The 27,729-nt window shown below is 41.8% G+C and overlaps 2 protein-coding genes across 3 annotated transcripts; both read right to left on the reverse strand.

The window, feature by feature from the left end:
* Positions 1–916: 916 nt before the first annotated feature.
* On the reverse strand, positions 917–15,652 carry slc25a22a (solute carrier family 25 member 22a). Of its 2 annotated transcripts, none has more exons than XM_031747309.2 (11): positions 15,515–15,652; positions 8,676–8,853; positions 8,448–8,573; positions 8,276–8,331; positions 7,153–7,243; positions 6,480–6,534; positions 5,726–5,786; positions 5,380–5,524; positions 5,138–5,292; positions 4,977–5,052; positions 917–4,860 (listed from the first exon to the last, which is right to left on the reverse strand). In XM_031747309.2, the coding sequence occupies exons 2-11, from the start codon at positions 8,693–8,695 to the stop codon at positions 4,707–4,709; spliced, it is 939 nt and encodes a 312-aa protein (XP_031603169.1). In that variant the 5' UTR covers positions 8,696–8,853; positions 15,515–15,652; the 3' UTR covers positions 917–4,706. The 2 variants fall into 2 exon arrangements, with proteins under 2 accessions (XP_031603169.1, XP_031603168.1); XM_031747308.2 differs by having other exon boundaries at positions 15,408–15,652.
* A 207-nt stretch (positions 15,653–15,859) lies between these two features.
* On the reverse strand, positions 15,860–27,388 carry pidd1 (p53-induced death domain protein 1). Its single transcript, XM_031747451.2, has 15 exons — positions 26,281–27,388; positions 25,689–26,102; positions 25,423–25,575; positions 25,249–25,300; positions 24,954–25,155; positions 23,110–23,259; positions 22,827–23,000; positions 22,596–22,743; positions 22,375–22,510; positions 22,142–22,292; positions 21,856–21,979; positions 20,941–21,056; positions 18,959–19,066; positions 18,578–18,774; positions 15,860–17,155 (listed from the first exon to the last, which is right to left on the reverse strand). Exons 1-15 carry the CDS (start codon positions 26,861–26,863, stop codon positions 16,921–16,923), a joined length of 2,943 nt encoding a protein of 980 aa, XP_031603311.1. The 5' UTR covers positions 26,864–27,388; the 3' UTR covers positions 15,860–16,920.
* Positions 27,389–27,729: the final 341 nt, after the last annotated feature.

Below are 27,729 nucleotides of genomic sequence, written 5' to 3' on the forward strand. Positions count from 1 at the left end.
GAACAGTAGCTGGAGCTCATTTCTGTATTTCAAAGTGTTGTCATTGTGGTAAACTGAGCCTTCAGCTAATCTCCTGTGCGTGTAAACACTGGAGTGGGTAGGAAAGGAGTCTCTCAGAGAGGCACAGCATTCAATGTGAAATCTAACTCTGCCTAAATAAGATCAAAGACAAAGACATACAGAAAAAGAGAGAGCGGGGTGTGTGTGGTGTGCATGCAGGGCTGTATGAAGGTGCTATGATGTAATAATGCTGCAGGCTGCTGCAAAATAGCACCCAGAGAACTAATGCCATGAACAGTAATGTTAAATTCATTGCAAACAGCAAGGGATTAATAATGAATATGTTCTGCTGAGACAAGCAGGAATCCTAAACCCCAAACATTAGGCTCAATTGCCCAAGAAAATACACTTATTCCTATCATGCAAGTTCTAAACACATAGACAGACCTTATTCAGCGAGTGCAACCACAAAGAGCTCATTTAAAAGAGGTCTGCCACAGCTGTAAGAGACTAACAAAAGAAAGCTGAAACAGTGAGTGAGATCGGAGCGCGTGATTTTCTACCACACCACCCCAGCTTAGCATACACCTGTAGTATAAGGCACTGCTCTGCTCTCTTCCCACTCCCACTAGAGGACCACAGCTCTACTGCGACCCCACACTGACACCTGGTGGCTTCATCGGGCAAAAACTATAACAGCAGTCACAGCTGCTCCCGTGCCCCGAGGAGCAACAATGTCACCCTTGCAGTCTTCAAAACATAGCCCTACTGTTTAGTCTTCACAGCATTATTACACGTGAAAAAAATGCTGTGTCAGTTCTTCTGTGTTCTCTCGGACGACCGCCGGACCTTGAAAGCGGATGCATTTATGAGAGTTAAAAAAGTGTGAAGCTCAGCACACAGACAACCACAACAGGAGATTTCAGGACAGTGAGTTTATTTAACAGCGAATTGTGACAGGGAACACAATTTATTTTTATTTCCATTGCATTGTAAACCATGTCTAAGACAACTGTGTCATTTACCACATATTCATAAACACCCTCTATGTCATAGAGAGACTTTGTAGGTGGACAGCGGGGGTGGGGGGTCCTCGATTTCTAAAGTGCTGTAATGCACAATTCCTCTTGGAAGAAGAGAACAGAGGCCGTGAAATGCGCTCAGACCCCCCAAAAGGCCTCCAAGGTCCCCCCAGCTGCATTATTCATACACCGTGTTTCCTGTGACTGACGGATGGTGTTCAGTGTTTACTTTTTTCCTACTGTGTGTCTGTGTGTGTGTGGCTTTACTTATTGCATATCAGTGAGCTGGTTCATGAAATTTCTCGGTGAACGTGTAAAGCACAAATCTTTAGATTAAAACATAATAAACTCTTCACTATATTCATAATACATCTCGTAATAGCTACGTTACATTCTTATATCAGATTCGTTTAGAATATGTACGGGATATACATTTGTGGATAACTGGTGATGGGTGACATAGTGGACACCATCACGTTGGGTCTCTTATAATGACCTGTTGTCTCAGCCCTATGGATCCAGTTTTACAGACATACATAAGCTGACATGTTCATTTCATTCAAGACTTCTGCACAGAAATAAATCAAAACTTTTAAATCACGTCTGCAAAAGCAGCACACAGATTTCCAAGATTTCGAGTATCCAAAGCAGGTCTCTTGTGCCTAATGATCCTTTGTGCTTTCTTTGATTGTATACACTCCGGGTCGTATATTTGGTGTTTTAAAAGCTCCTCTGTGTTAGCCTGCACCCTGGCGACAGATGCTGGACAGATTGGATGGCAGAGGAGGGCAACAGATAGAAAGAAAGGGAGGGGGGAGGGCATTGGACCGACAATCAAGAGAATCAAGAGAAAAATACCGCGGTGTCACACTAACAACTACACATCAACTACACCACTACACCGTCAGACACGCACGCACATACACAAAAAAACCCTAATGCACGAGGTCAGTTTAAATTCACAGCAGGGTTAAAGAAAATTGACTTGCGCAGCGTGTTCAAAGTTCGGGCAAAAAAACTGATGAGAACGATCCGAGAACAACGAGGGAGGGGAGAGGGGTGGGCTTTTAAAGGAAATCACAACAGTAATGTGGACGAGACAAATGTAGGCATTGTGATGACAATAACAGCAAATACGAAATGAACTTGGAATGTGGAAAAGAAAAAAAAAGAAAAATTACAGCGGTACTTTATAAAGCCAAGCTCACATGAGCAGACGGGCCATCTTGTTATCTGCCGTCATGGCTGGAGGTGCCAGATGATGTCCCTCACTGACCTATGGCTTTCAGTTAAGACATTGATAACGCTGAGATTAGCTCGAAGTGATTCAGTCAGTGTGGCCTTGGTCGTTAGTGCAGCCACTGTCATATTGCAGCCACCTCATGAAAGAAGCACCATTCAAAACAGACAGATTTTCTTTACCGTCCGATGCCAGCGGGTCTCTGTCGGCTTTCACATTTAATTTTCAGAACTCTTTAAGCATTTCTGCGAGTCGTTAACTTAAAACGAAAGACACTTCCCTCTATTGCCGATGCTTCATTTGGTCCTAGCTGGTGAAACAGGCTGACCCACACTTAAACAATAGCAATAGGCAATAGGCAGAAATGCCTCCACCCCAAAAAAGAAAACTGCACTAGTGTTCCCCACTGCAAACATTTAAGAAAAAAAAATCTTATTAAAGTGTTGCATGTAAGTTCATATGATGTGTCCGGCGTTAATATTCCTTCATTCGATATGTCCACATCATCATAAAACATAAAAATCACCACAACATGAATTGACAGGGGAGCTGGAGAGGTAGGTGTGCAAAAAAGCCATCATTTACAAAACAAACAATAAATCCTAAAACGTCAAGTTCATATCATCTGCATATTTACAATATAGTTAAGTGGGACACTTTGACACAGGAAAAGAAAAACAACACACAAATACATAGTGCTATACTGCCCACAGAAAGGAATATCGATAAATAAAGCTCACTCCCACAAATTAAATACACTGAAAAGTTGCATCGTGTATCTACAGTGCAACAATGCAGTTGACGAGCTGCTTGAATGGTGGGAGCAAGGAGGGAATGTGATTGGAATAATACACTTCAAAGTCACCTTGATCTCCGGTGAGATAAACCAATGGCAGCGCTTCAGTGTCGCGATGCATAAACAAGATACAACAGGGCTGCTTTCCCTCGCAGCTTAAAGCAAACAAAACCCTCTAAAGCAAACAAACAGATGTTTGGTTAAAAAAAAAATCATCGAGTGCACTGAGAACGCATTGGTGTGATTTTCTGATATCCAAAGGATTTTTAGCTCTTTGGGTCCTGCCATTGAATTCAAGTTTGGATAAAGAATTCAAACTGAATATGAACTCATCTGTAAACAAAAATAATTCGGTCTGCATCTGATGTGAGGATGAAATGCTCTGGACTTGCTGGCTCCACAATGGATGACTGTATTCATAAATCTCAGGAGGTGAGGTCTGACTGTTTGTTAGCATCAATAATTACTAATAATCTGGCTTTCCATTAGAATTACTTTCAGCTCATTTAGTGTTCACAGCTATCGTCTGCGTCTGAATCCACCGTGCATCACGCGTGGCAGAAAGCTGCTTGCTGTACTTTAGGTCGCAATCCAATCAGTGATGTCACAGCAGGTGTTTTCGGTCGCCTGACAAAGGCTAACTAAACCCCCGCTGTGACATCAATGATTGGGGTGTGGGCAGAAGTGCGATGCGCTTGACCCATAAAAAGGCGTGAAGGCGCAGCTGTTTTGTGATTCTGTCAGAGTTCAAATAAAGGTTACGCATGTAGTTTGTAGTTGAGCACTGATTCCCACACCGGTGCTTCAGTCCAGTGTGCATCCACGAAACAAAGCTATAGTCCGGGGGGGGGGCAACAGTTGAACCATTGTGGTAGCGCAACGCATCAGATGGAACCTGATCTACTTAAAAAGCCATGGCAATCAAAGTGTGCTCAGAGCTGAATGGCTGGGTTCATTACAACCACTTACAGGAAGGGATGTGGCTCCTACGGAAAGATCATAGCGATTGTGCTGGTATCACATCAACACGTTGCCTCGGTCTTTGTCTGAAACAGAGGCCTGTGTTACTGTAACTCGTTGTGTGTTACCTTTTAAGACATAAGGTTAAGGGAAGGTTGTGTTTTTGTTTTACAGGACTAATATTCTTCTACTTGCCTAAGTAAGGAATGTGCATTTATTTTTAATCTGATCATCATCATTTATAATTTATAGTTTCAAACCAATTGGTAAGATTTCATCTGTCATTTAAAGACTAAAATTTGGTACTGTAAGGTGTGCAGAACTGCAGCAACCGAGGGCAGTACATCTGCTTTAAAACTTTAACAATCATATTCAAAAAGATAAGTACAATGTTGTAATTATAAAGCGATATTCTTTTTAAAACTTAAAACAAGCTGATATTTGTGGCTTTATTTCCAGAGAGCTGGTTAAACCTGCCAACTGGATTTTTTTTTTGTGCCGCCATAGGCAGCTTGGCAAACAAAGGCTCCCTCCTGAATGATTTGAACACATTCAACACAAAAAATTTAAAACAATCTGTACTAATGGTCACGCTCTGACCCATCACAAACTTCACTCAGTATGGGATGAATCTTCGCGAAGTTGGTGTAATGCATTATGGGAGGGAAAGGCAGAAAGGAGGTGCTCCTTATTTGTCTTTTTTAGGCAAGAAGCTGAGGATAAATTCACCCACGCCCAGGAAGTAGACCACCTGGGCGATGCCAAACAGAGGAGCGATAACCAAGGCTCGACAGTAGGCTCCCTTCAGGAAGGCTGATGGACCCTCGTTACGCATGATTTTCCTGGGGAACAAACAGGAAAACATTGGATTAACCCAAAAACATATCCAGCACCGGCAGACATGGCGGGTGACTGTACATAGCACCTTGCACGTGCTGTAAAAGCATAATTAGGTCACCTGATGCAGTCAGTCACTCCAGCGTACGTGTCTTCTGTGTTCCCTCGGGTCAGCGACTGCAGTCTAGTCTTTATAACTGCAACACAGTGAGTTCAGGTGAGTATAACATCAAACATCAGTGCAAAGACTGCGGAAACAGTGTTCTCAGTGCCACTGCTCACCATCAACGGGGTTTACAGCCACAGCTGCCGTGCTTCCCGCAACGCAGCCTGATATAAACGACACGTAGAAAGGAGCAGGGCCCTCTGCGCCTCTTTTCCCAAAGTTATTCAAGTTGGCGAAAAGGGGGAAATAGATAATAGAGAATGGAACATCCCTACAAAATCAGAGAAATAAAACCATGACAGTAAGTTCTGAGACATTCACTAAATCTACAAAACTACAGTTGCCAAATCTGTTTTACCTGAGCAGCGTGGCACCAAGGCCTTTATACAGCCCAGCTATGCCCTTTTCCCTCAGTAACTGTCTGGTAATCTGCATAGCTGTCGGGGATTTCGTCTCCACGGTACCTGCTGCCACTGTCTCTGGCATCAGCTTCCTTTGAGCAGCTACAAATTGCAGGGAACATTGAAAGAATAGTTCAAGCACTCGATGCTAAGAGCAGGTATACATGAACAAACATTTTGGATTTGTAACAGAAAAAAATACAAGATAAGACTGCTGTCATCTCTGACGTGACCACATGAGGCCACTGTTACTACACAACGTCACAAACAATGCAGTCTTTGCTAGATTAGATCTCCTCTTACCAATCCGCCCAGCATCTTGGAGCTGAATTTTCAACATCTCCATAGGAGTTGTGACAATAACCTACAATTAGAGCAAAATAAAGGTTTCACATGAACTGTCAACATATACAGACTGTGAACAAATTAATCTGAAAGTTTAGTTTACGACTGACAAGTACAGAGAGTGGAGGGGAAAAAAAACAAGTGCAGTGTAAATCTAATTTCATCCATTAGTTAAATGTCAACTCTTGTTTTCCTCTCTAATCCATACAGTAGTAACTAGTTAACTGGATTAAGGGTGAGATGGTCATGTTCTCAGCTGCAATCTTAATCCAAGGTCTGCTACACTTAATCTAATCGCATTCCTCGGGCTTGAAGCCTTTGGCCTCATTGACAACAGGCATTTCCTTCTGACTCACTCACTCAGCGCACATGGCTGAGCACTCTCACAGCGTCTTATCTGATCACTCATGTCTAGCTGCCAGAGTATAGCCCGCTAACGGGACAACATCTCAGTGATTAGAAATCATTCACTAAAATGGAATATTACAGGTCACATTCAGATCACAGATAACACTATCTGCAGTGAGAAACTCCCAAGTATGTTTTATGACTACCACCCCTCATTTAAATGTGGCTGTGGCTAATTCCAGCTGTAGGCAGAGACAAATGAGGTCCAGTGGTTTGGATGTGATCTGACACTGGCAGTGTTAAAGCTGTGTGTTCCAGATGGAGAACAGGAGGATGCAATTAAAGAAGCGCCTCACTCACTCACCTGGCATGTACCTGCACCGCAACCGGCCAACATCTCTTTGAACAGAGTAATCTTTCTGGAGAAGCAAAAGGTAAAGGCGAGATCAGATTAAAGCAGACACTAGACTGACAGTGTGAGAGCCAGACAACTTCATTTCCACAGTCCCCGAAAAAGGAGTTGTAACCACTAGTGCTGGTGATGCTAATCTTTGTCTTCCATATCAACATGTCAAGCACAAGGGCAGATTAATAATTCACAAGGTGAGCAGGTGGGCCAGACAAGTCAATCATTCATCAGCCTACATGTTTGTCTCCATAGCGATGGAGACGGATGCCCCAGAGAGCTCCAGGGCTGTCTGCACAGACAGTGCTCATGGTGGATAACAGATACTTGTTTATTCAGCAGCGCACTGTGATTGGTTTGTGGCGTTTGTAATGTGATTCCACTGTGTGCCAATTATATTTCACACGTACATGTAACTCTGTATTTAGAAGCCACACAGTTAACAAGTCAGCGTGAAGTGCTCGGTGCCTCTGAGAAGATGACAGAAAAGTGGGGGATTAGCTGGAGCCTTGGTGACACTAAAGACAGCTAACATGTCAGGCTATATGCTAGTAAACACGCCAGTTAATTACAGTGGGAATTAGAGGAGTGGGCAAGTGTCAATCTGCCTGTCAGCACTTTCATTTCTCACCCATCCTTGGAGAGGTGATGCCTGAAGAAGTCGTTTGCAGCCAATTTGATGGCTTTCTCCGGTGTGACTAGTGTTAAGTTCACTGCAGCTCCTGAGAGGATAAAAATGGCAGAGAAAGAAAGTAAGACACAAAGAAGAAGGAGAAGAAGAAGGAGAAGAAGAAGAAGAAAGACGGTTAGCTATTGATTTTATGTATGTATTTATGGACTCTTCTTGTTTATTTTTAAGTATTCTCTTTTTTCTGTACAGTTTGTGAGTTTTGTTGTTGTGTAACTTTATGTAACAGGTTTTTCTTTATTATTGTAAAGGCTGTATGTTTAGCCTTTAGTACTTGTTACTACTGTAACCTGGTTTCCACTGGTATTTAAAAGTGTTTATATTTTGATTTCTTGTTTAATCTAGCGTTCCCAGCATCCTCCTGTAACTTGTCAAGTCTTCATCTCTGTCAGGTGATTCCCTTGTTAGTTATTTCCTCTTGTGCCTTGATGTAGGTTTGACTTCCTTTGTTATTGTCTTAATTAGTTTTAGCCGTTTCTTGTTACCCTAGTGTTTCCACTTCCTTGATTACCTCATGTGTGTATCTATAGCCTCAGTTTCCCTTTGTCCTTTGTAAGAGTGACTGCTATTCACTCTTGTGTGTGACTGCCATTGATTGTTGTGTCCTTCTTATTTTGCCACATGGGATTTGTATTCTTGGAGCATTAAAACAACACTGTTATATTTTCTTAGTAAAAACGAATAAAGGGAAATCTACGTTTCTTAAAACTGTGTCTTAAAAAAGACACATTTTTAAGAAAAACCACCACCCCCTTATGTTATCTCATGCTAGACTTTCCACATCTGCAGAATGCAAAGATACACTTAGGTCCGAGTGACATAAATTTCATCATCAGAGGGTGAATGTGAGGCTCTGTGCTCTTTGCAGATAGCCATGTCCCTGCCAAATACACTAAAAAGCATCAACTATTAAAACATTCTGTAAATGAACACTAAACAGACTTGATACACGCATAAGAGGAGGTTCTACAAGCACACAAGCCTTCACAGGTGAGAAAAATGATTACCTTATATTTAAATGAGCTTCCACATTAATCACATACAAAGTCAAAAATCTTCACTTTACCTCGGTACATCCCAAAATATCCCTCTGACCGAATGGTCTTAATAAGGCAATCTGACCTGTAACACAAGCCCAACAGTTGTGGTATGTCAGTTGAAGAGCTTCCTGATAGGCTGAGTAACACTACACAAGGCTACTGTGGATTAAAGCTGAAAAAAGAAAAAAAAAGTCATACATGCTGGTGTAAAGGCGAGATCCATTTTGCTGGTTTTGCAGTCGAGTCTTGGCCAGGTCAATGGGAAACACACAGGTCACTCCGATTAGGCCAGCGATCCCCCCATTGATCAATTTGGCAGGCAAACTGGATGAAGGTAACAACCATAAACAAAAAGGCAAAAATATCAAATGTGGAGGGTCACTAGATTAAAAACAAAGCCACAGTTCCAAACCTCTGTAACCTTACCTGATCTGCTTGTCAGCCATTTATCTGAAGCCCTGACTGGTCAAAGTTTAACGCGTCTGCTAGCTGGCTGGTTTGTTGTTAAGAGTAGTGTTCGGCTGTCCGGGTGGGATTATGTAGCGGGACTATCTTCTGTCCACTTGACTTGTTCCAGCTGTTGTCAGGTTAAGCTAGGGGATATCTGTAAACAGAAAAGGATTCGTTCACATCTAGTACTGTCATAAAGTCGCCCGAATGAGAAAAATTTCAAAGGTTACCATGAAGCAATGTCACCTCTACAAATATTACAACATGGACTTGCTTTGGTAGCAAGTTACGGCAACAAGTATAAATATATATGCATGCTTCTGCTCAAAGCAACTTATATTAAATGCACTGAAACTAAAAATCAGCCATAGGTTTTGCAAACCTTCCTATTAATGTTATTCTGTTTGTTTAGTGCTTTCAAAAGTGAGATGAAATTGTGTAAATTCCTGCAATGGAAAGTCAATATGCAAAAAATGGGTTTTTAAGCTTTGGTGAAAGATGGGCAGTGACTCTACACTCCTGGTGTCTGTGGATACTTCATTATGCTCTGTATATCCCACAGTTCACAGACGAGCATAAATATTTCCTCTCTAACGAAGATAAACTTTTTTTAAAAAGCACATCTCAAGTGGGGAAAGAAAGAAGAAGATGCAGGGCTAAAAAAAAGCTATCTACAGCAGATGAACAGTATCTAAAAGGTATGTCCTTAAGAACTAGAAAAAAAATCCAACTAAGACCTGACACAGGACACGAGGCATGGATCTGGTCCTTCAGCTTACTTGTCAGTGAAGCCTCATCAGAAATGGTGTGGAAGGATTGCTATCAAGAAGGCCTTCTTAAGGAAAGGAAACAGGGCAAACAAAGGCTGAGGTATGCCAAATTACTCAAGAAAAGGACTGAAAATTTGTAGCTACAGGTCTTATGGCGTGATGAATCCATATTTACAATTTTGGTTCAAATCACAATAAAAATGTACAGAGGAAGTTAGGAGAGAGGTACAGCAGGGAGTGTGTACAGTCATCTGTAAAACACAGTGGAGGCTCTGTTATGGTTCGGGATTGCATTTGAGCCAGTGGTGTTGGGTAATTATGCAATTATGAATACAGCAAAGTACTGACAGATTTTGATCCAACATGATTAGCGTCACAATGCAGTAAAAGCACACCTGGGTAGAAAAACACACAATGAACCACTATCAGTCATTAAATGGCCTCCCCAGAGTCTGGACTTCAACATTATTGAAGCAGTGTGGGATCATTTTAACTGAGAATGTAACAAAATCAGCCAACATCCAAAGAAGAGCTTTGAATGTCCTTCAGGAAGCCTGGAGAACTATTCCTAAATACTACTTAAATAAATTACAAGACAGCTTGACTGAGTTCAGGTTACACTAAAGAATAGATTCGCTTGTCTCAAATTTTGGCTTTCAGGGTTATTAGAATTGTTTTTGCCTAATATAGCACTTTTGCACAGTGCTGTAACTCTTTGGGAAAAGTGGATGTTTTATAAAATGTCTCCTCAACTTTGGTGGCTATGTGGCCATAAGAAACCCCCGTTGACAAACTCTTTCACACTGGAAAAACTTAAATGTGTTTAGTTTTTCAGGATGAAAGACAATAAATCAATGTGTGGCATTAATACTTAAAACTAACGGCATGTTATAAAAAAGCAAGACTAATAACATAAATGTAAATGTACAGTTGAGAGAGCTTCAGCCATAAATGTAGACTGATTACTAACTGCTAAACAACTCTATTACCAGCCAAACATCTGTGCAGCATGTGTGTCCTTGAATGCTCATGTTTTATGTATACATGCTTTCATTGTGAACCTGAGGTGATATAGACGAAGCTCAACCCTCTGCAGGCTAAAACAGTAATTATTAAAAAAAAAAAACCTAGATAAAATATGTCTGCAGTGGATAAGATGCGCCCTATTTTTGGTACAGAATGCCCTCAGTTTAAAAGGATGCTTCCCATTTCCCCTTTCATTCTCTCCTCCCCCTTCATCCACCAATCACAACCTGCCTCTACATGTGCACTCCACCGCCTTCTCTCCCTCTCCCTCTCTCTCCCTCTCACCAACCCTCCCCCATCACTTCCCTCAGTCACGAGTCACGACTCTCAAACGCAGCTTTTCCGTCTCAGATCTTTGCTGACTTGTGGGCTTCTTAGTGAAGTACAAATGCTTACAGTTGCACAACACCAATATCACTAATTCCTCGGATCCGCTTTCAGAGACATTTCGCAGCACGAGGTGATGTTTCGGTTTACAGAGGGCATGAACGCAGCTGCAGTCTGGTGTGTTTAGTTTGGATGTGGACTTGAGGCCCCTGCTGGCTGCTCCAGAGGTGGAAGAGGGGAGAGGGGGGTTAGAGCAGGTCAGCGAGCTGTCTCTGGTGTCTGTTGGCTGGGCGTTCTCCTCTCTGCTCCTTGGAGCCAAACACAGGCAACTTCACAGCCCACCTCCATCGCTCATCTTCTCATCTTCCTTTAACTGTTTTCTCGCCGAGAAGCAACGCTGCGCCCACATTTCCACTGTGCTGCATGCTCCTTTTGTTTCCCCATTGGCTCTTGCTGACTTCCTCTTGAACATAAGCACATTAACACCACAGCCAGCAGTGGGGATAGAAGCGGAATTTAAAAGTGGCTATACATTTGGTTAGTAACAGGACTGAACATTAAATGAAAGCCACGAAACTGACATCTCCCTCCTTCTCTACACTGCCTGCAGCTTTTTTTGTCGACTTCACTTTAGCCACACGCCACAGCTATGTCTGCTCCAGGATCCATCTGACCCCTAGCCATAGCGTGGCTCTGCTGTCTTGTCATGACAATTGGAGTCTGTGTGGAAACAACTAGGACAAGTGTGCAGTGTCCACAGCAAGAGACACTGCTCATCCGCTAAATTCTTTGCACAGCATAAGAGGAAAATAACAAAGCGGTGCCTCATTTGTAGTTCACATAACCAGGGATTTTTCATGCTCACCGTGCACATAAGTACTTTTAATCCACATACAGGTCAAGCTAAGAGTCTGTGTTACCTTACTTCACAGCAACATTTTCCAACATTTTTAGCCATTTGACAAACAAAACTATATTTTAAGCTTGAGTAAATGAAGCCTCACTTAAAAAAGCAAAAGACATTTACAATCCAGGGTTTCCTCTTTGGTGGGCAACAAAATGTTTTACAGGCAGGCACGATGTCGATTTATCAATCAAGGAGGTGAATTACTTCTGGAAAATGACTTAAAAGCAAAAAATGAGACAAAAGTGAAAACTTTATCAATTCAGCCAAGCACAAGTGACTTGAAGCATCTCTCTGACGCAGACACACACACTCACACAGAGACGCACTTTCACACTGAGGTCATATTTTGAGTTTCGACTACTACTGAAACTGATAAGCACTCATAAGTAAACAATACGTGATTATGCAACTCAAGCAGAACCTTGAGCTGAACAACTTAAGCCGGCCCCATAAAACCACCCGCTGGACGTTTCTGATTAACAGCCTCGAAGACAGTCAAGGCTCAGACTGAGACAGATAACAGTTGAGTTTCTGACCCTTATTCTCACTTCAGGAATGGGACAAAAAATGCTGCCATAGAGAAACAAGAATATGGGAACAACCTACCTAAGAAATATGTGTGAAGTTTAGTGCTTCCATCCACGTAATCCTAACAAAGGTGTGCCATACTGAAGCCTTTTTTTTAGTCTAATACAAATATTTCAAATAATAATGCAGCAAGCACAGAAAAGACATTGGATCATTATGCGAGTGACATTACTAATGTCAGATAACTAGATTATAGAGGTTTGTTGCAATATAGTTGGATAAGAAAATATCAAAAGCTGATGATATTTTGGAACTGTAAAATTTAACTTATCATTATGAGGACACGCAGATATAGCTGTCCAATATTTGCCCTGCTTACTGATATCGCATATCAGAAAATAAGACAGCATTCACCACCGTCAGTGGCTGATATTCATCGGTTGCACTGGCTACATGTTTTAAATATGAGTAGTAAAGAGTTTGAAGACTTCTTAAAAGTGTTAACTTTTATTAAGATTATTTAAGATTTATTTTTTCCCCTAGGAAAACTAAATAACAACAAAAAAAACCCTGAACAAAATACATTATAAAACTTGAACATCTGGGGTCTAAATCAGAGAAGACATTGTTTGGCCTAATCTTCTCTAAGGCATGTGTCAGTGGCAAAAGACTCAAAGAAATGAAAATCTGGACACAATTTCTATGCAAACCTGAATGCAAATAATATTCCTATCATTTAAATCAGCTACAAGCATAATTCCCTCATTTGCCACAGAGCCTGAGCTGCTTCTCTTCTCTCAAGTGGCAGCAGGCTAAAGGTCTTGCTGACTGAGCAGCAATGAGTTTGGGGAAACATAAAAGGAAGTAAGCAGCCACAGTAAAAAAGTGCAGTGGTAGTAAGTGCTCAGCTAACGTGACTATGGTTGGATGAAAAGACAGAAATGCACGAAAGTCAAACAGGCCATCGTCATTAGCTCAGCGCAGACTGTTGTTACCGATCCATCTGTCTCACAAGAAATGATCTAATGAATCAGATGCACACTCTGAGGCATCCAAGGAGAGAGGAGGGGGACAGTGGATTTCTGCAATCCTCTATCAGATGTCGAGTACTTTTCTGAGCTGCAAGAGCACAGAGGTCACACCTAATATAAACTCAATCTGTCCAGTTTCTTCCAGGGACAAGATTTTCCTCATTTTTAATTTATGAATTCAGTTAAATTCACTGCAAAGCTGCTTCAACATATTATCATTCGACTGACTTCTATGTAGATATTAGAGCATATTTGATGACTGAGTTTACATTTCCTTACTACACTAAAAGCAACATCTACTGTTTTCACCATGAAGCATCAGCTGCTATTTATATCACGTTATGCTTTTATTTTGGCTATTTTTGGACAAAAGTGCAGAAACAAGGGATGAAATTTGTGGTGTCACAGATAAATCTGATTGCTACTCCCTCTTCCCTACTCCATCAGGATTATAAATCTAATGCCTACTTATGAAAGCTCTCTCACAATCTCCATTTACAAAAAGGAGGGGTGGGAGTTGTGATCTTGGCACAAAGCATCTCTGCCAGTGGCGGTGCTCTTTGCGGCCATTAAAACTGACACACAGAGCATGCATTGTTGGAAACACCTGCTGGAGATGGGAACCAACAGTCCACAGGTTTCAGGCTGCAAAAAATACCCGCTTCTTTGCAAACGAATGGTGGTGTTTAGTCCCTGCTCTGGCACCAACTGTCTCCCTTGTGGCCCAGTTTCCAGTCACACGGGGCTTTTCTCTCCCGTCTCTTCAGTTCTGCTTACATCTCACCTTTCCTACAGCCTCGATAAAGGAATAATCATACTATTGTTGGTCCAGATTCAGCTTTAAAGTATCTGCTTACAATTTACAGTACTGTCCCCCACCATCAGTACCACTACACCTCATTCTCCATTCGGTGCACATACATTAGTGATATTTAGCAGTCCTTGCCTAGACATTTTAGCGTACTTTCAGGGAAGGCTGAAAACTTGCAGTTTTCTAAATGAATGTAATGCCAAGTTATGAGTATCACAGTCACACAGGTGTGATAGATCCAGGGGAAAGCACAGGATGACACCCTATACTCAACAGCGGCTCACCTCATGAATTATTTCAAGCAGTAGAGATGCTTTGTTTGGACTACTTCTCCACTACATTGTAGAGAAATGCTGTTCATCTGAAAAACATGCTTGTTTTTCATGTATATGTCAGCGCACTCTGCAGCTAAATGTTACCTTATGTGTGCACTGAAGGGAGTTTGAGGCCCCAGATGGAAGAGTGAGGAGCCACAGTAAAGTGGGTGGGTACTATGGGAATGACCTCCGTTATAGATCCTTTTCAGCAATAATGCCATTACCCTAATTTTGCAGATTCTTTAGAATGCTGGATCTTTCTAGAAGTGGTCCTAAGTTAGTGTTTAACCAGATGCAATGTGTGCCTTGTCAGAGTCAGAGAGAAGCAGCTATACTTTTCTCTGCCAGTTAAAAAAAGGGTAGGTGGGTCTAAATGGGTTCACTACTACAATCCCAGCCCACATGATAATTACACCGTCACTATGGAGGAGAAGCCGGCAGAAGACGGGCTCTGACCGGGTTCTAACGGTAATAACCAAATATCAAAGAAGCTAATATTTGCGTTCAAGGCATTAAAATTTAAATAAGCCCCATCATTTGTCTGCAGCACTGCACGTACCCCGGTTGCACCTGTGTGCGCGGTTTGTGGGCCACATATGAGAAGGCATATTACGGACCACCGGTGTAACGGTTATTCCGCTGTTTCATAACGGCGTGGCCGACACGGTAACGTTAGTCTGCAATAGGCCCGGCTATGAACTAAACATCTTCAAAACCAGCACAGGATAACAAAAAAACCCAAAATTCTCGGCTCGCGACATAACGGAAAATGATTTGCTGTCCATGAATACGTGACAAACTCACATTCAAGCAAGCTAATACCCCATCTCTCCTGTGGCGTTACTGCCGTTTTACACATTTAAGCTCAACGTGCCGCCTTTTACCCTATTCCCAGGTGAGATTTCAACGGCTCTAGGCAAACAGGCATATTTTGTGAGACAGATACCGGACCGTGAGCGCAAGGCTTGCCTGCATCCCGTTATGTACGTACCAGACACACAGAGCCGCTTCCGCTCTCTCCTCGGTGGTGCTGCGGTATGAAATCAAAGCCTTTACTCTCTGTATCTTCAGCTGAGAGACCCACAGTGGCTTACCTACCGGCGTTACTAGCGGTTCAGTCCGGTGGAGGGAGGTAGAGGAGGTGGGAGTGAAGGCAGGCGGGCAGGGAGGGAGGGAGGGAGGGAAAGCGATGGAGTGAATTAGAAAAAAACAGAAAAGAGGATTTTAAAAATGGGGGCCTCTAGTGGCGTGTAGTGGAAGTGCAGGAGGTAAAGTTGTAGCAATGGGGGATGGGAGTCGGCGTCATGGTGACGCTTCATCACATCACAATGACCTTGAATACCGAAATAGAAAAAATGGCAGGAGCTGAAATATTGGGGCTGAGCGGGGAAGCATGCGGCAATAAAGTCACGACCAAAGAAAGAAAACCAGCTGACAAGTACAAAAAATTATATCCCAATTTTACTTATAAGACATATTAAAAAAGTGCACATTCATACATTACAAAGATCTAACGTTCTCATATCATACTGAGATTGTGCTGCAGCTAAACTGATTACTCAGTGACCAAAGGCACACAAGGAGGAAATGTAATCAGCTGTAAAAATGGCTTATGCTTGCAGTTTTAGTGCAGTCCTGTAACACGCTCACAGGTCTCAGAGCTGTTTGCTGTGTCTGAACAGGTACCAGAAATAAAAAAAAAACATTAATAGATGCAGTCATTGGTATATTTAAAAAATAATTATAGTTTGTTATTATAATTTGATTCTGAATCAAAAACATGAAATGCTCTTTCAAAATTATAGTGAAATTATGGTTTGAAATAATGAGATGTTTTTTTAAATGAATGAGACAATTTTATAAAGTGGTAAAGAAAACAAATATATAAAAAGTCAAAGATATGAGATATGGAGTCAAAAGTTTAAGATGATTTTGATCAGGACTGTCAAACATAAGGCCTAGGGGCCAAAATCTGCCCAGCAAAGACTCCAATCCAACCAGCTGGACAGCTTTGGAAAATGTTAAGGTCATAAAATTATGACTTTTAACAGCATTTTAATACGTTTTGAGCATCTCTTCCTACTATTCCTAACACATGTTCCTTCATATTATACCAAGTTAATATATTCATTAAATAGTATAAATTAAATAATTAAATGACTTAAATGAAGATTAAAGTGGATTGTACATGGCCCATCATGTACAATGAGTTCAACATCCCTGCTTTAGATGCTTAGATACTTGTATTTTTTCTCTTTCATTTTCTTGGTTTTCACACAAAACCAAGTGTGTGTGTGTAAAAACGAGGCATAGGCCATTTACACAGTAAATCCATTTCACCTGTTCCTCTGTTGAACTTATGGAAGGTGCCACCAGCACGTAGCTGGTTATCATGATTGTGCACTTCTGCAGTTGATGGCAGCAGAACAAGATAGTGGAGGCCCACTGTAAACAAACAGGTCACTCAAGTGTAAGTCAGCCATCTGTGTCCAGCATGGGTTCATCTACTGCTGTTTTTCACCCAGAGAGGAGCTCTCTGCTTCCAGACCTACTCTCCTCAAGGACTCTGTGTACTTTCTCCTTCCTATGTTGACAATGTCCTCGATCTCTTCGGCCAGGTCTCTCCTTCCGCTCTCGATCATAGCAGCCACCAGCCGCGACACTGCCCCGGGTCCTGCGTTCTTCTGCACCCGGGCCCAGTGAAACAGCATGTCCAGGACCAAGGCACCCAGGTTGTCTCTGGTGAAGGAAGGAAAGGAAGGAAAAGACACCACTGAAATATATGTTCAAATCCCACAATAAACCCTCTAATCTCCTACTGTTATACCTGTTATATCACACAGTAATATGTGTGATATCTTAATATATACGTACATTAAAATCCTACACACAAATACAAACACAGACACACACACACACACACACATATACACACATTTACATAATACGTTTTTCTTCCACCTCCAGGATGAATCAGTAGAGGTTTTCTGAACACGAGGAGAAGGGGGAGGGCCAGATGAGCATCAGTCTCTGTGTAATCTCCTGCAGTGTCCCAGATGGCTTCGTGATGGCAGTGCAGATTAAAACAATCAAAATTCTCTAGCATGTCTCTCCCACTGCGGGATTTTTCCTCCTGTTACATACATCTCCCGCCATCTTGTTCCTGGCAAAGCTTTGACTGTGCCATGATGTGTGATCACTCACTCAACAAATGTATTTTTCTCCCTTTGTCTTGGCTAAAAATTTAAATGACTTGGTTTGGCACATTTAACAGTGTGCACTGGGATTGTGCCAAACCAAGTCATGTAGACTGAAGCAGCATAGATAGGAGATAGATAGATAGATAGATAGATAGATAGATAGATAGATAGATAGATAGATAGATAGATAGATAGACAGATAGACAGATAGATAGATAGATAGATAGATAGATAGATAGACAGATAGATAGATAGATAGATAGATAGATAGATAGATAGATAGATAGATAGACAGATAGATAGATAGATAGATAGATAGATAGATAGATAGATAGATAGGATAATGTGGTCACACACGCTTCTTTTGCATAGAAAACTATCCACTCAGAGCACATCACAGAGAGGACCGGTGTCCTGCAGGTTTTAGATATTACCCTGGGTCAACATACCTGAATCACACGATTAGTTCGTTACCAAGCCTCTGGAGAACTTCAGGACATGTTAAGGAGGTCATTTAATCATTTGAATCAGCTGTGTTGGATCAAGGACACATCTAAAACCTGCAGGACACCGGCCCTCGAGGCCTGGAGTTGCCCACCCGTCCTCTAGGGTATTTTTGAGCACCATTGATTGTCGCTTCATTCACTCACCTAAAAGTTGAGAGTAGTTACTTACTTATTTGGAGGAGCATAAAATATAAAACGATTTATTTGACAGTACTGCTTTAAAATCAGCAATTTCAAGCTCAACTGAAATTTGCAGCTGCCACATGGACAAGAAAAGTTTTGAGCTATTTGGTCACAATGACCAGAGGTATGTTTGAGTGTTTTTCTTGTTTTTAGACTAATCAACTACAAGCCACTTACTTTTATTGACTGTACTATTAGAATTGAAAATGTGTTTCATGTAAAAGGCTTGTTCACCTAAGTAATTCTAAGTGAACATGATTGTTCAGTCCTACCTGTTCTTGTACTGGATGCGTTCCAGTTCTTGGTAGCTCAAGCCCAGATTGAGGCCAATAACACGCCAGTCTTGTGCTATCTGAAGAGAGATGGACAGCAGGTTGGCTTCTGTCAGGTAGCCACTCTCAGGGTCACCCAGGTTCAGAGGAGGATACTCGACCTCCTCCATGATGAAACTGTTCTCTGAGTTTAGAGCCTACAAGAACAATAAAGAAAGAGCATAAGGAGAAAGCCTCCTCAGAAATAATGCTTATAAAACTTTTGTCTGTACTAACAAGAGTCTAGTTTAGAAACTAATAATCATGTTATAGACAGAACATTTTAAATGCAATAATATCTTTTAAGATAAGAATAAAATAAGATCCATCTCTTCAACTGACAGGAAGTCTTAGAGGTAAAGTTGTAAGCCACTGGCTGTCGAGTCCTTTCCTCTTTCTGGCCACTTCCTCTGGCAGGTTGCTGGGAATCTCCCCTCTATAAAAGGACACCTGTAACAGAGGTGCAGAGTATATTATTAGTGTTGTCCAAAACCTATTTAACCATAAAACACATAAAGCACATTTACCTTTTTAAATGTGATTCATTATAATGAACAAGAACATCTATTAGGAATTAATCTCCTTTAGACCCAAACTTCATTGGGCAAGAAGTATTATATATCAGCCCCTGAGAACAGTTTTATGTTGTTGGTCGCTCCGTGGTTCCTTGGAAAAAAAGGCTGGATTACACTGTTTCCAGTTTAGAATAACAATTCGTTTAAATTGATAGCCCAGGTTTATTGAGTTAAACCAAAATTGCCCTCAAATAATGGAGCAAGCACACCGCAGGGCAGAGCGGAAGAGTTTCTTTATTGCCACGCCGAAACTGCTGCGATTCTTTATTATCATTGTGAAGTGGGTGAAGTGTGTAATTCTCTGTCTAACATGCTTACAGTTCCAGACTGATGTTCATTGGGTTGCCAGTAAAGATTGAGTAGGCTATGGCATTCCCATGTGAGCTCCACAGAGTAAAACTGACTAGGACAGATCTTTGTCATTAAACCAGTTCTCCACATAGACGCCTCTGTTAAAAATGTTCTCTTATTCACCATGCAAGGAGCACAAGTCTTCTCCTTGGATATCTTATTCATAACAGACACTATCCAGACATATACAAGCACACAGGAAGCACCAGGGAGTTTCCTAGAGGGAACTAAAACGGAAGACTTTTTCCTTTTTATTCCCCTTTCCATAAAAACTCCACTACATCCATTAGGAAATAACGGGAGAGAGAGACTAGCAATATCTAATATTCTATTGGTGAGTAATTGCAACAGAGAATTTCATTAGTTTTCAATCAACTGTTTTAGGTATCCCAGGAAGGTACAAGCTGTAAAAGAACTATTTTTAAAGAAAGTGTAGTGTTCTGACAAATCTAAGCTGCCAGGCTCAAAATTTGGATTTATAGGCCCAACCAAATAGGTACCTGGCACAAAGGACACACAGATATCAGTGAAGCAAATCAGGCACACCTCACCTCCCACACACATTTGGGGATAACTACTTTCTTGCTATCTTTGGCTTCATGTTGCTCCAAAGAAAACATCTGAAAAGAGATTTATTATCTCTGAACTAAGCCATGGGACGTCTGAGAAGTACTGAGAAGATGATATATGCCTCAAGAGAATGTGTATCCTTTTAGTATTTACTTTACCTTTGTCTCTCCAAAGGTAAGGTCATTCAGCTGTCTACTTTTAACAGAGTGAGGTCCTCTGAGGCCATTAACTGAGAAATTGTATCAATTCCTGTGTGCTTCCACACATTTTTTTTAAACCAACAGATTTAAAGGTATGTGTGTTGAGAGGGGTGTACGTATGTAGTGTTAAACATGCATACTTCACATTAAGTGTTCAGTTTTTGCTATAGACTAAAACTCTTGACCACAAGTTTTAATTCAATTCTGAGCTACCAGGACTGGACCTGCACTGTTTTGAAAGGTGCAACTAATATTTTTTCCAACTCCAATATATGAGGCATACAGGCAAATGATGAGCTAAAATACAATAAAAATAAACCGCAGGACTGAATCAACACCACTAAGACAGGATCACAAAAATCACAGCAGTAAATATTATAGAATAGTAAAATAGTCTAGGTCACATCTGGTCTCATCATGTAGAAATTGCTGCACAAGCTTGTTAAAGGATAAAGTGCATGATGGCACTTTCACAGATGTGACCTTCAAGCTCATTTATACTGTGAAAAGTCAGTTTTTACTATATTTGCATGCAAGCTTGTGAGTTTAAAAAAGGTGCTTTCCTAGTTAAATATAAAGCAGACAGTGTGCATGTGGTGGTAGAGGGGCAGGGGGGTCTATGACTTACCTGCCCCCTCACTGGTCCCTTCTGACCCTGTGCTGAACAGATATACACTTCCTTCAGATTCTTCAGGCTGGAGTAAAACTCGAAACAGAGTCTTCCCCCTACACAGTCTGGTCTGTCTGGAAAACAACAGGGAAATATCAGTGTGAGACAAAAAGTTATGTCAGGGCAATCATTACACAACAGCACATCATAAGACCTCGAAAGAAAAGACAAACAAGCTAAAGTCCTTCTCCTGGCATTGATTAAATCCTTAAAAGAATCATCTGTATAGGTTTAAACACATATTTAATTTTTGTCCAAAAAGATAATTGATTCTCCTTTAAAATGACCTTTGTCCCGTTTATCGTGTGCAAATCTAGTAGTTAATTTACAAATCAGGTTTCCCAAAACACGGAGCCATGTTGTTCCTGGGAAAAAGTAACTAAATGAAAATGTCATCACAAACAAAACATTTAAAAAGGTTTAGCGCTTTGGTTGTAAAATAAAATGTATAGCAACAAAATAAGTTGTGTTATTTTGAGTTATTTGGAGTCTGAAACAATAGCAACAAAGAAATGAAGCTTTTTCACCTGATTACATAGTTATCTATGAATGTGCTACAAATATTATGTAAATCTTGGTTGTGATTCCTATATCTGACAAACTCATCCCACACATGCTGAAGGATGATGGGATTTCTCCCTTAGATTGGTTACCCTGGCTGACAATACAGTTCAGAGGAGAAATGCCATAATGGTATAGTCTGCTCTGCTCACTAATGATATAAAAACACCATCAATCCATCCTCTTCCACTTATCCTTATCAGGGTTGCCAGTTTAGCTCACTGTGTGAGCGGTGGCAACCATGTGATCAGTACAGTAGATTTGATAAAAACTCCATATCAACCTCAAACAAGTTTCTCTAAGGCTTCATACCTGTGCTGATTTCTAGGCCCCTCTCAAAGCCAGCAAAGAACTGCTCTCCTTCCAGCAGGTCACACAGGTCTGAAGGCTGGGGTCCATCATATTGCTCTGACAAAGACTGCATTCTGCTCTCTACCTGTGCAGGAAACACCACAACCATTGCTTAGCGCCTGAGCATGCTGTTTACACCAGAAACAAATCAGTTCAAAGTCATACACTACCAAGACTAAGACACCACCCACAGTGGCTGACTCTGACTGTGCACAGTAACAACACAGGAAAAAAAATCACCACAAACCTTGTTAGAAGGTAAGCACTGCAGCAGAACCTGTGAAGGATCAGTCTTCCTCTGGAGGACCAGGAATTGGACTTTGAACTGTTTTAGCCTCTGGTAGATCTTCCTGACCACCCCACTGACGCAGCGCTGTGTAGTATACCAGAGCCAGTACCTGTAGTGGTGCACACATTATAATGTTACACTGCACATTATATTTCATAAGTGCTTTATGGTAATATAGAGCTGACCCTTACCAGGAGAAATGCGTAATGTAGAAAATGGCATACAAATGGGTAACATAGAGAGAGACTTGTGCTGTGATGTCAGTCCAGGTTTGGGCAGTGGGATCTCCATGGAGCAGATGCAAACAGGACATATCAACTGTATGGCCTGCAAAGAAAGGAAGAAACACATTAATACACACTAATGTAATGTGTTATTACACATGTATGAGCATCAGGGGGGCGTAATGTACCTGTGACGCCAGATGGCAGGGGAATCTGAACTTTGATTGGCTGTAGGAAATGCATGCTGGAAGTCTGGGAGAGACAAAGTAGGGGGCTGACTCTAGCCTGAGGATCACCGCACAGCACCTGGACGTCTGACATAGACACCTGCAACACCTGAACATCAAGAAACATCAAAGTCTTGCGGACCAGACAAGAACAGTGATATTAAGCATGTGTAGGTACTGCTGCTAGCTGACCTGTAAAGTGATGGTGCGAGTGTCCACTGTGGAATCCGGAGGAAAGTGAAGCTTTACTCCAGGATCAGCGCTCGACACCAGTAAGCATCCGGCTGGTGTGACAGAGCAGCTGTCCTTTACTGGGCGAGACACTGCCATAAACCAGGAAAAGTGGTTCACTGAGCAGCACGCCAGCTAAAGGTACAAAAAGAAGCCAGTTTCACCACTAATACAGTAATATTGTTTGTCCAAGAAAAAAAAATTGTAATAATATCCATTTGCAGTAGCATGTATTATGGGTTACCCTGGCTGGACGTCCCCCAGGGCGACTGCTATGGCTCTCACTTCCTCTCCTTAGCTCAGTGGGCAAAGTGCTCCATGACTGTCCATCAAACGTCCGCACCACCACCTCCTTTCTTTTTGTCCGGTGATATGGCACACATACCTCCACAGGCTGTAAGCATTTTAGAGGTGAGATGCATTTATCTCATGCAAGTGCAAGAAAGAAACAGATAGGAAATAACAAATATTTGATGGAAACCACTCAAGTTACGAGTCACATTCATATAGCGCTTTATTTTTTGTGTCCTTAATGTAAATATGTAAGAAAAATTGTGTATGTTTCTGTTCTGTGTCCTGTGTACTGTTTGTTTGTATATGTGTCTTTCTGGCTGCTGTTACAACCAAATTTCCCCTTGTGGGACAATTAAAGGATTATTCTATGCTATTCTATTCTATTCTATTCTATTCTATTCTATTATCTTGTGCATTTTAAGCCCATTACCTATCTCACATCCACACCTATGGCACCTGCTAACCTAACATGCAAACTCCACACAGAAATGGCCCAGGAAGGCTCAAACTTAGAGCTTTTTTTTGGCACCAGAAAAGCATTTGATACATACATTCACCAGCCACTTCATTAGGTACACCTGCTCAATGCCTTACTGTTATCAGAGGCCAGAGAACAGCCACACTCATTTGAGCTGATATGAAGGCAACACTAATTCAAATATCTACTCGTTACAACCAAGGTATGCAGAAGAGCATCTCTGAATGCACAACACATTAAACCTTGAAACAGATGGCTAGCAACAGCAGAAGACCACATCGGGTGCCACACCTCACAGCTAAGAACAGGAAACTGAGAATACAATTTGTACCAGCTCACCAAAATTGGACAGTGGAAGACTGGAAAAACATTGCCTGGTCTGATGAGTTTCAATTTCTGATGGGAGGGAATTTGGTATAAACAACATGAAAGCATGGATCCATCCTCCCTTTTATTGAGTTTCTGGCTGCTGGTGGTGTAATTTTTTGGGAGTTCTTTTCTTGGTAAACTTTGGGCAACTTGCTACCAAGTAAGCATCATTTGAACACCACAGCCTACGTAAGTGTTACTGCTGACTAATCTCTTTATGAACACAGTGTACCAATTTTCTGATGCCTGCTTTCAGCAGGACAATGCAACTGGTTTCTTAAACATGACAAAGAACTCACTGTACTCAAATGGCCTCCACAGTCACCAGATCTACATCCAATAGACCATCTTTAGGATGTGGTGGAGCGGGAGATCCACATCATCGATGTGCAGCCAACAAATCTGCAGCAACGGTGTGATGCTAATGTGTCAGTTTGTACCAAAATCTATAACACCGTGCTGAATGTATGAAGAATTAAGGCAGTTCTGATGTCAAAAAGGGGTCAAACCTGGTACTAACAAAGTGAAACTAATAAAGTCGCTGATGACTGTATAACTAATATTACTGAGTTTGTCATGTTTACCTGAGTGCATAAATGGCTAAGGTTCTATACAAATGTGTAAACAGAGGTAAAGTTTAGGGGGCTTATGACAGGATAGAGATTTTAAAAAATGCATAGTTAAAGTCTGTTCAGCAGGTTTCCTCATTTTAAATCAAAAGATTACTGGAGCCAATTCACAATGTAATTCAAAAAGGTCATCTTTCCTGTAAATTACCCGATCTCCAAATCTCAACACTTTTATTCTGGAGACATTCTGTTAGGGATTTGTCTCCAAACCAAAACTGTGATGATATTGTTATAGAGTTTCTCCACAGCTGCAAATCACAAACTACCAAATAATGATAAATAAAAGGTAATGGAGTGTTCCTATATGCTTTAAAATACCTTTAAAAATGTGACTCCATGAGGACGAAGTTCTAGTGGACGACTAAGAAGGATCTCATGCTCCTCCAGCTGTACCCACTTTCGCTGTGGCCTCTTCTCGGCCCAGGCCAGTTTTGTGGTTGTCACTATGCATCCTGGGGGGAACACCAGTTCAGCCCCCCCTGGGAGGAACACATGACACCCGGCAGACGAAATGCAGAAACTAAAGAGCAAAAGGAGCATCAAACCTTTTTTTAATATACAGTATTATTACAAAGAATGAAAAAATATGAGCCTGCTGTGAGTGACACTATACCTGTGCTGATTAAACCCAATGTGCAGTTCTGGGAGTTTTGTTTCTGCTTCATCTGGTGAGGAAACAGCGATAAAACAGAGTTAATATGCTAAAAACAAACTTCAACACTGCATGTTCAGGATCAAAATACTTTGAGCTCTAATCAATTTTAAACTCCTGTTTTTCTCTGTTCACCAGGTGTAGGAGAGAGAGGAGGAGGCGTTGGAGGTCGTCCCAGGGGATTGTCACGGACGTCTATTTTAAGCAGAGGCAGTTTGTTCAGACAGAGTGGGATCAGACGGAGGTCATTGCTGTAGATGACAAGTTCCCTGAGTGAAAGGAGAGAGCCTGAGCAACAACAAAAAAAGACAATGTTACTCTTTTTGAATTGCTCCGGGACCAATTTATCTTACATTAAGTGATTTTTCACTAGACACACCCAATCACCCTTATGCCCTTACCCATGCTCTCTGGTAGCTGCTTTAGCTTGTTCTGGGACAATTCCAACTTAACAAGCTCCTCCAGTGAACCAATTTCATCAGGTAGCTCCTGGAGGAGGTTATTTGACACATCCAGAGTCTGTAGTGCTTTCAGTTGACCCAGACCTGGGGGGAGAGACACCAGCTCATTCCCCAGGAGGGAGAGGTAGGTGAGGGAGGACAGCTGGCCTATATCAGGGGGCAAAGCCAAGAGGTGGTTGTGACAGAGGAGCAACGAGGACAACATGGGAAGGCTAAGCAGACAGGATGGCAAACAGGAGAGCTGGTTGAAGGAGAGATCCAGGTGCACCAGATGGGAAAGTGAGGAAACAGATGCTGGCAACGTGGTGAGGAGGCCAGGCAGAGGGTCACCTCTTGAGTCATGTAAACAGTGTCCTTTAGTTAGAAAGAAAAATGCAATTAGAGCAGAAGAAAAAGACAGAGAATCACATAAGAATTATCATTCTATGGCACAGTATTACATAGTTTAATTTAACTAAAGGTAACAACTAAAATGCAATGAAACACATGGTGACAAGCAGATGACACTGAATTAAATTTATGAAAAAAGTACCCCGAATAGCCAGTGATCGTAGCCCTGTCAGATGGGACAGGACATCCAGTGCACCATCCAGCCCTGCTTTATCCTCAGAGCCCAACCTCAGGTACTGAAGGCCCTTCAGCTGCCCTGGGATGGACTCCCACAGGAGGGGCAATGCAGCTGCACCTCCCCGGTACACATCCAGGGTCAATCTTGTATCAGTCAACACTGCTGAAAGCTCCACGGAAGGAGGCAAGGGTGGAGACAAGGACAAGGGAGAAGAAGATGAAGATGATGAGGAAAAGTCGGTGTGACGGCTAGAGGAGTATGAGCAGGAGGGAAGGGTGGATATGGAGGGAGCACAGGTATCCATGAGGCTGATGGGAGACACAGACGGGGGATCAACAACATCTCCCTGCTCTCCAAACATAGTGGGACCAGTCATCCTCTCTTCTTCCTGATTCAAAAGTCCCCAGATTCCGTGGGCCAAAATTTCTGAAACTCCACCTGAAAGGCTGCATGCAGGTGTAACCTCCACCTCTCCGTCTTCCGTGCTGGCTGCATGGCAACCACGATGTTCATCGTGAGGCGCGTCGTCTTCGCTGCCTCTGTCCATTGAACACACAGTCTGTTAGCTGACTTGCCACTCGCCCAGTACTTTCCTGAGACTTTCTCCCCGCATAACATTTGTTATGTACAGGTCATGTCATTACACCCAGACAGAGCTAAGAGGCTGCCATGAGAAGGGACGAACAGTTTATGCGTGACACAAGTTCTGAATTAGTTTAATCTAACCATTACGAAGCTAAACGTTATTAGTTATAGCCATAGTTATAATTAAGAACAAAAATGCTAATTAAAAAAAATATCCGCTCACTACGGTGGAGCTCTTGGTATTTGCTTTAATTTACCAGAGCTGTTTACGACTTAATGCAACGTTACTAGATTACTAACGCGTAACAAAGGAGTCTCGTTTCTTAACTCTTTATCGCTACTTCCGGAAACCAGATTGTTTTTTAAAAAGAGGGCTTTGCGTCACTGTTTTTCGTTTGTTTTTGTTCACAAGATCTGGCCACGGAAGATAGGAGGAGTCAAATCGACATTTTCCATTTAATTCTAGAAGCCCGCCCCTTCGGTAGCTCTTGTGTATCACAACGAGCGCCTTGATGGTGGCGCCGCCAAAGTTTCAGCAGAGGGCGGGACCGTCGTGTTAGCACCGTGTGCAGTGATAATAGTCCCCCTTTGGCCATCGGCCGGCGCTGTTGAGTTCATTTTATTGCTGTAGGCGTTAGTGTGACGATGTCCACCCATAAACACTATTTTCAGATGTCTCATGCTGTGAACAATTTTAAACGCGAATGTAATGATACGATTAATGAAATAATTCTAAAATTATTTTTTAAATTGGTAAAATTACCCGTGACTGTGGAGGTAATTTGAGTACAGTGAACTCATTGTCATGTTCAAGAAACCAGTTTGGGA

This window comes from Oreochromis aureus, linkage group 7, assembly GCF_013358895.1.
Source record: "Oreochromis aureus strain Israel breed Guangdong linkage group 7, ZZ_aureus, whole genome shotgun sequence".
Lineage (NCBI taxonomy): Eukaryota > Metazoa > Chordata > Actinopteri > Cichliformes > Cichlidae > Oreochromis > Oreochromis aureus.

What these genes read in the sequence shown, in the direction of transcription:
- slc25a22a (XM_031747309.2), bottom strand. Translation starts at nt 8,695, where the DNA reads ATGGCTGACAAGCAGATCAG. An exon ending in CATCACCTCTCCAAGGATGG is followed by an intron (nt 6,535 to 7,152) that starts GTGAGAAATGAA and finishes TTGCTTCTCCAG; the next exon opens with AAAGATTACTCTGTTCAAAG. An exon ending in GCGGTGCAGGTACATGCCAG is followed by an intron (nt 5,787 to 6,479) that starts GTGAGTGAGTGA and finishes CTCTAATTGTAG; the next exon opens with GTTATTGTCACAACTCCTAT.
- pidd1 (XM_031747451.2), bottom strand. Translation starts at nt 26,863, where the DNA reads ATGGACAGAGGCAGCGAAGACGACGCGCCTCACGATGAACATCGTGGT. An exon ending in ATGGAGTCACATTTTTAAAG is followed by an intron (nt 23,260 to 24,953) that starts GTATTTTAAAGC and finishes AAATGCTTACAG; the next exon opens with CCTGTGGAGGTATGTGTGCC. An exon ending in GGGCCTAGAAATCAGCACAG is followed by an intron (nt 21,057 to 21,855) that starts GTATGAAGCCTT and finishes GTTGTTTTCCAG; the next exon opens with ACAGACCAGACTGTGTAGGG.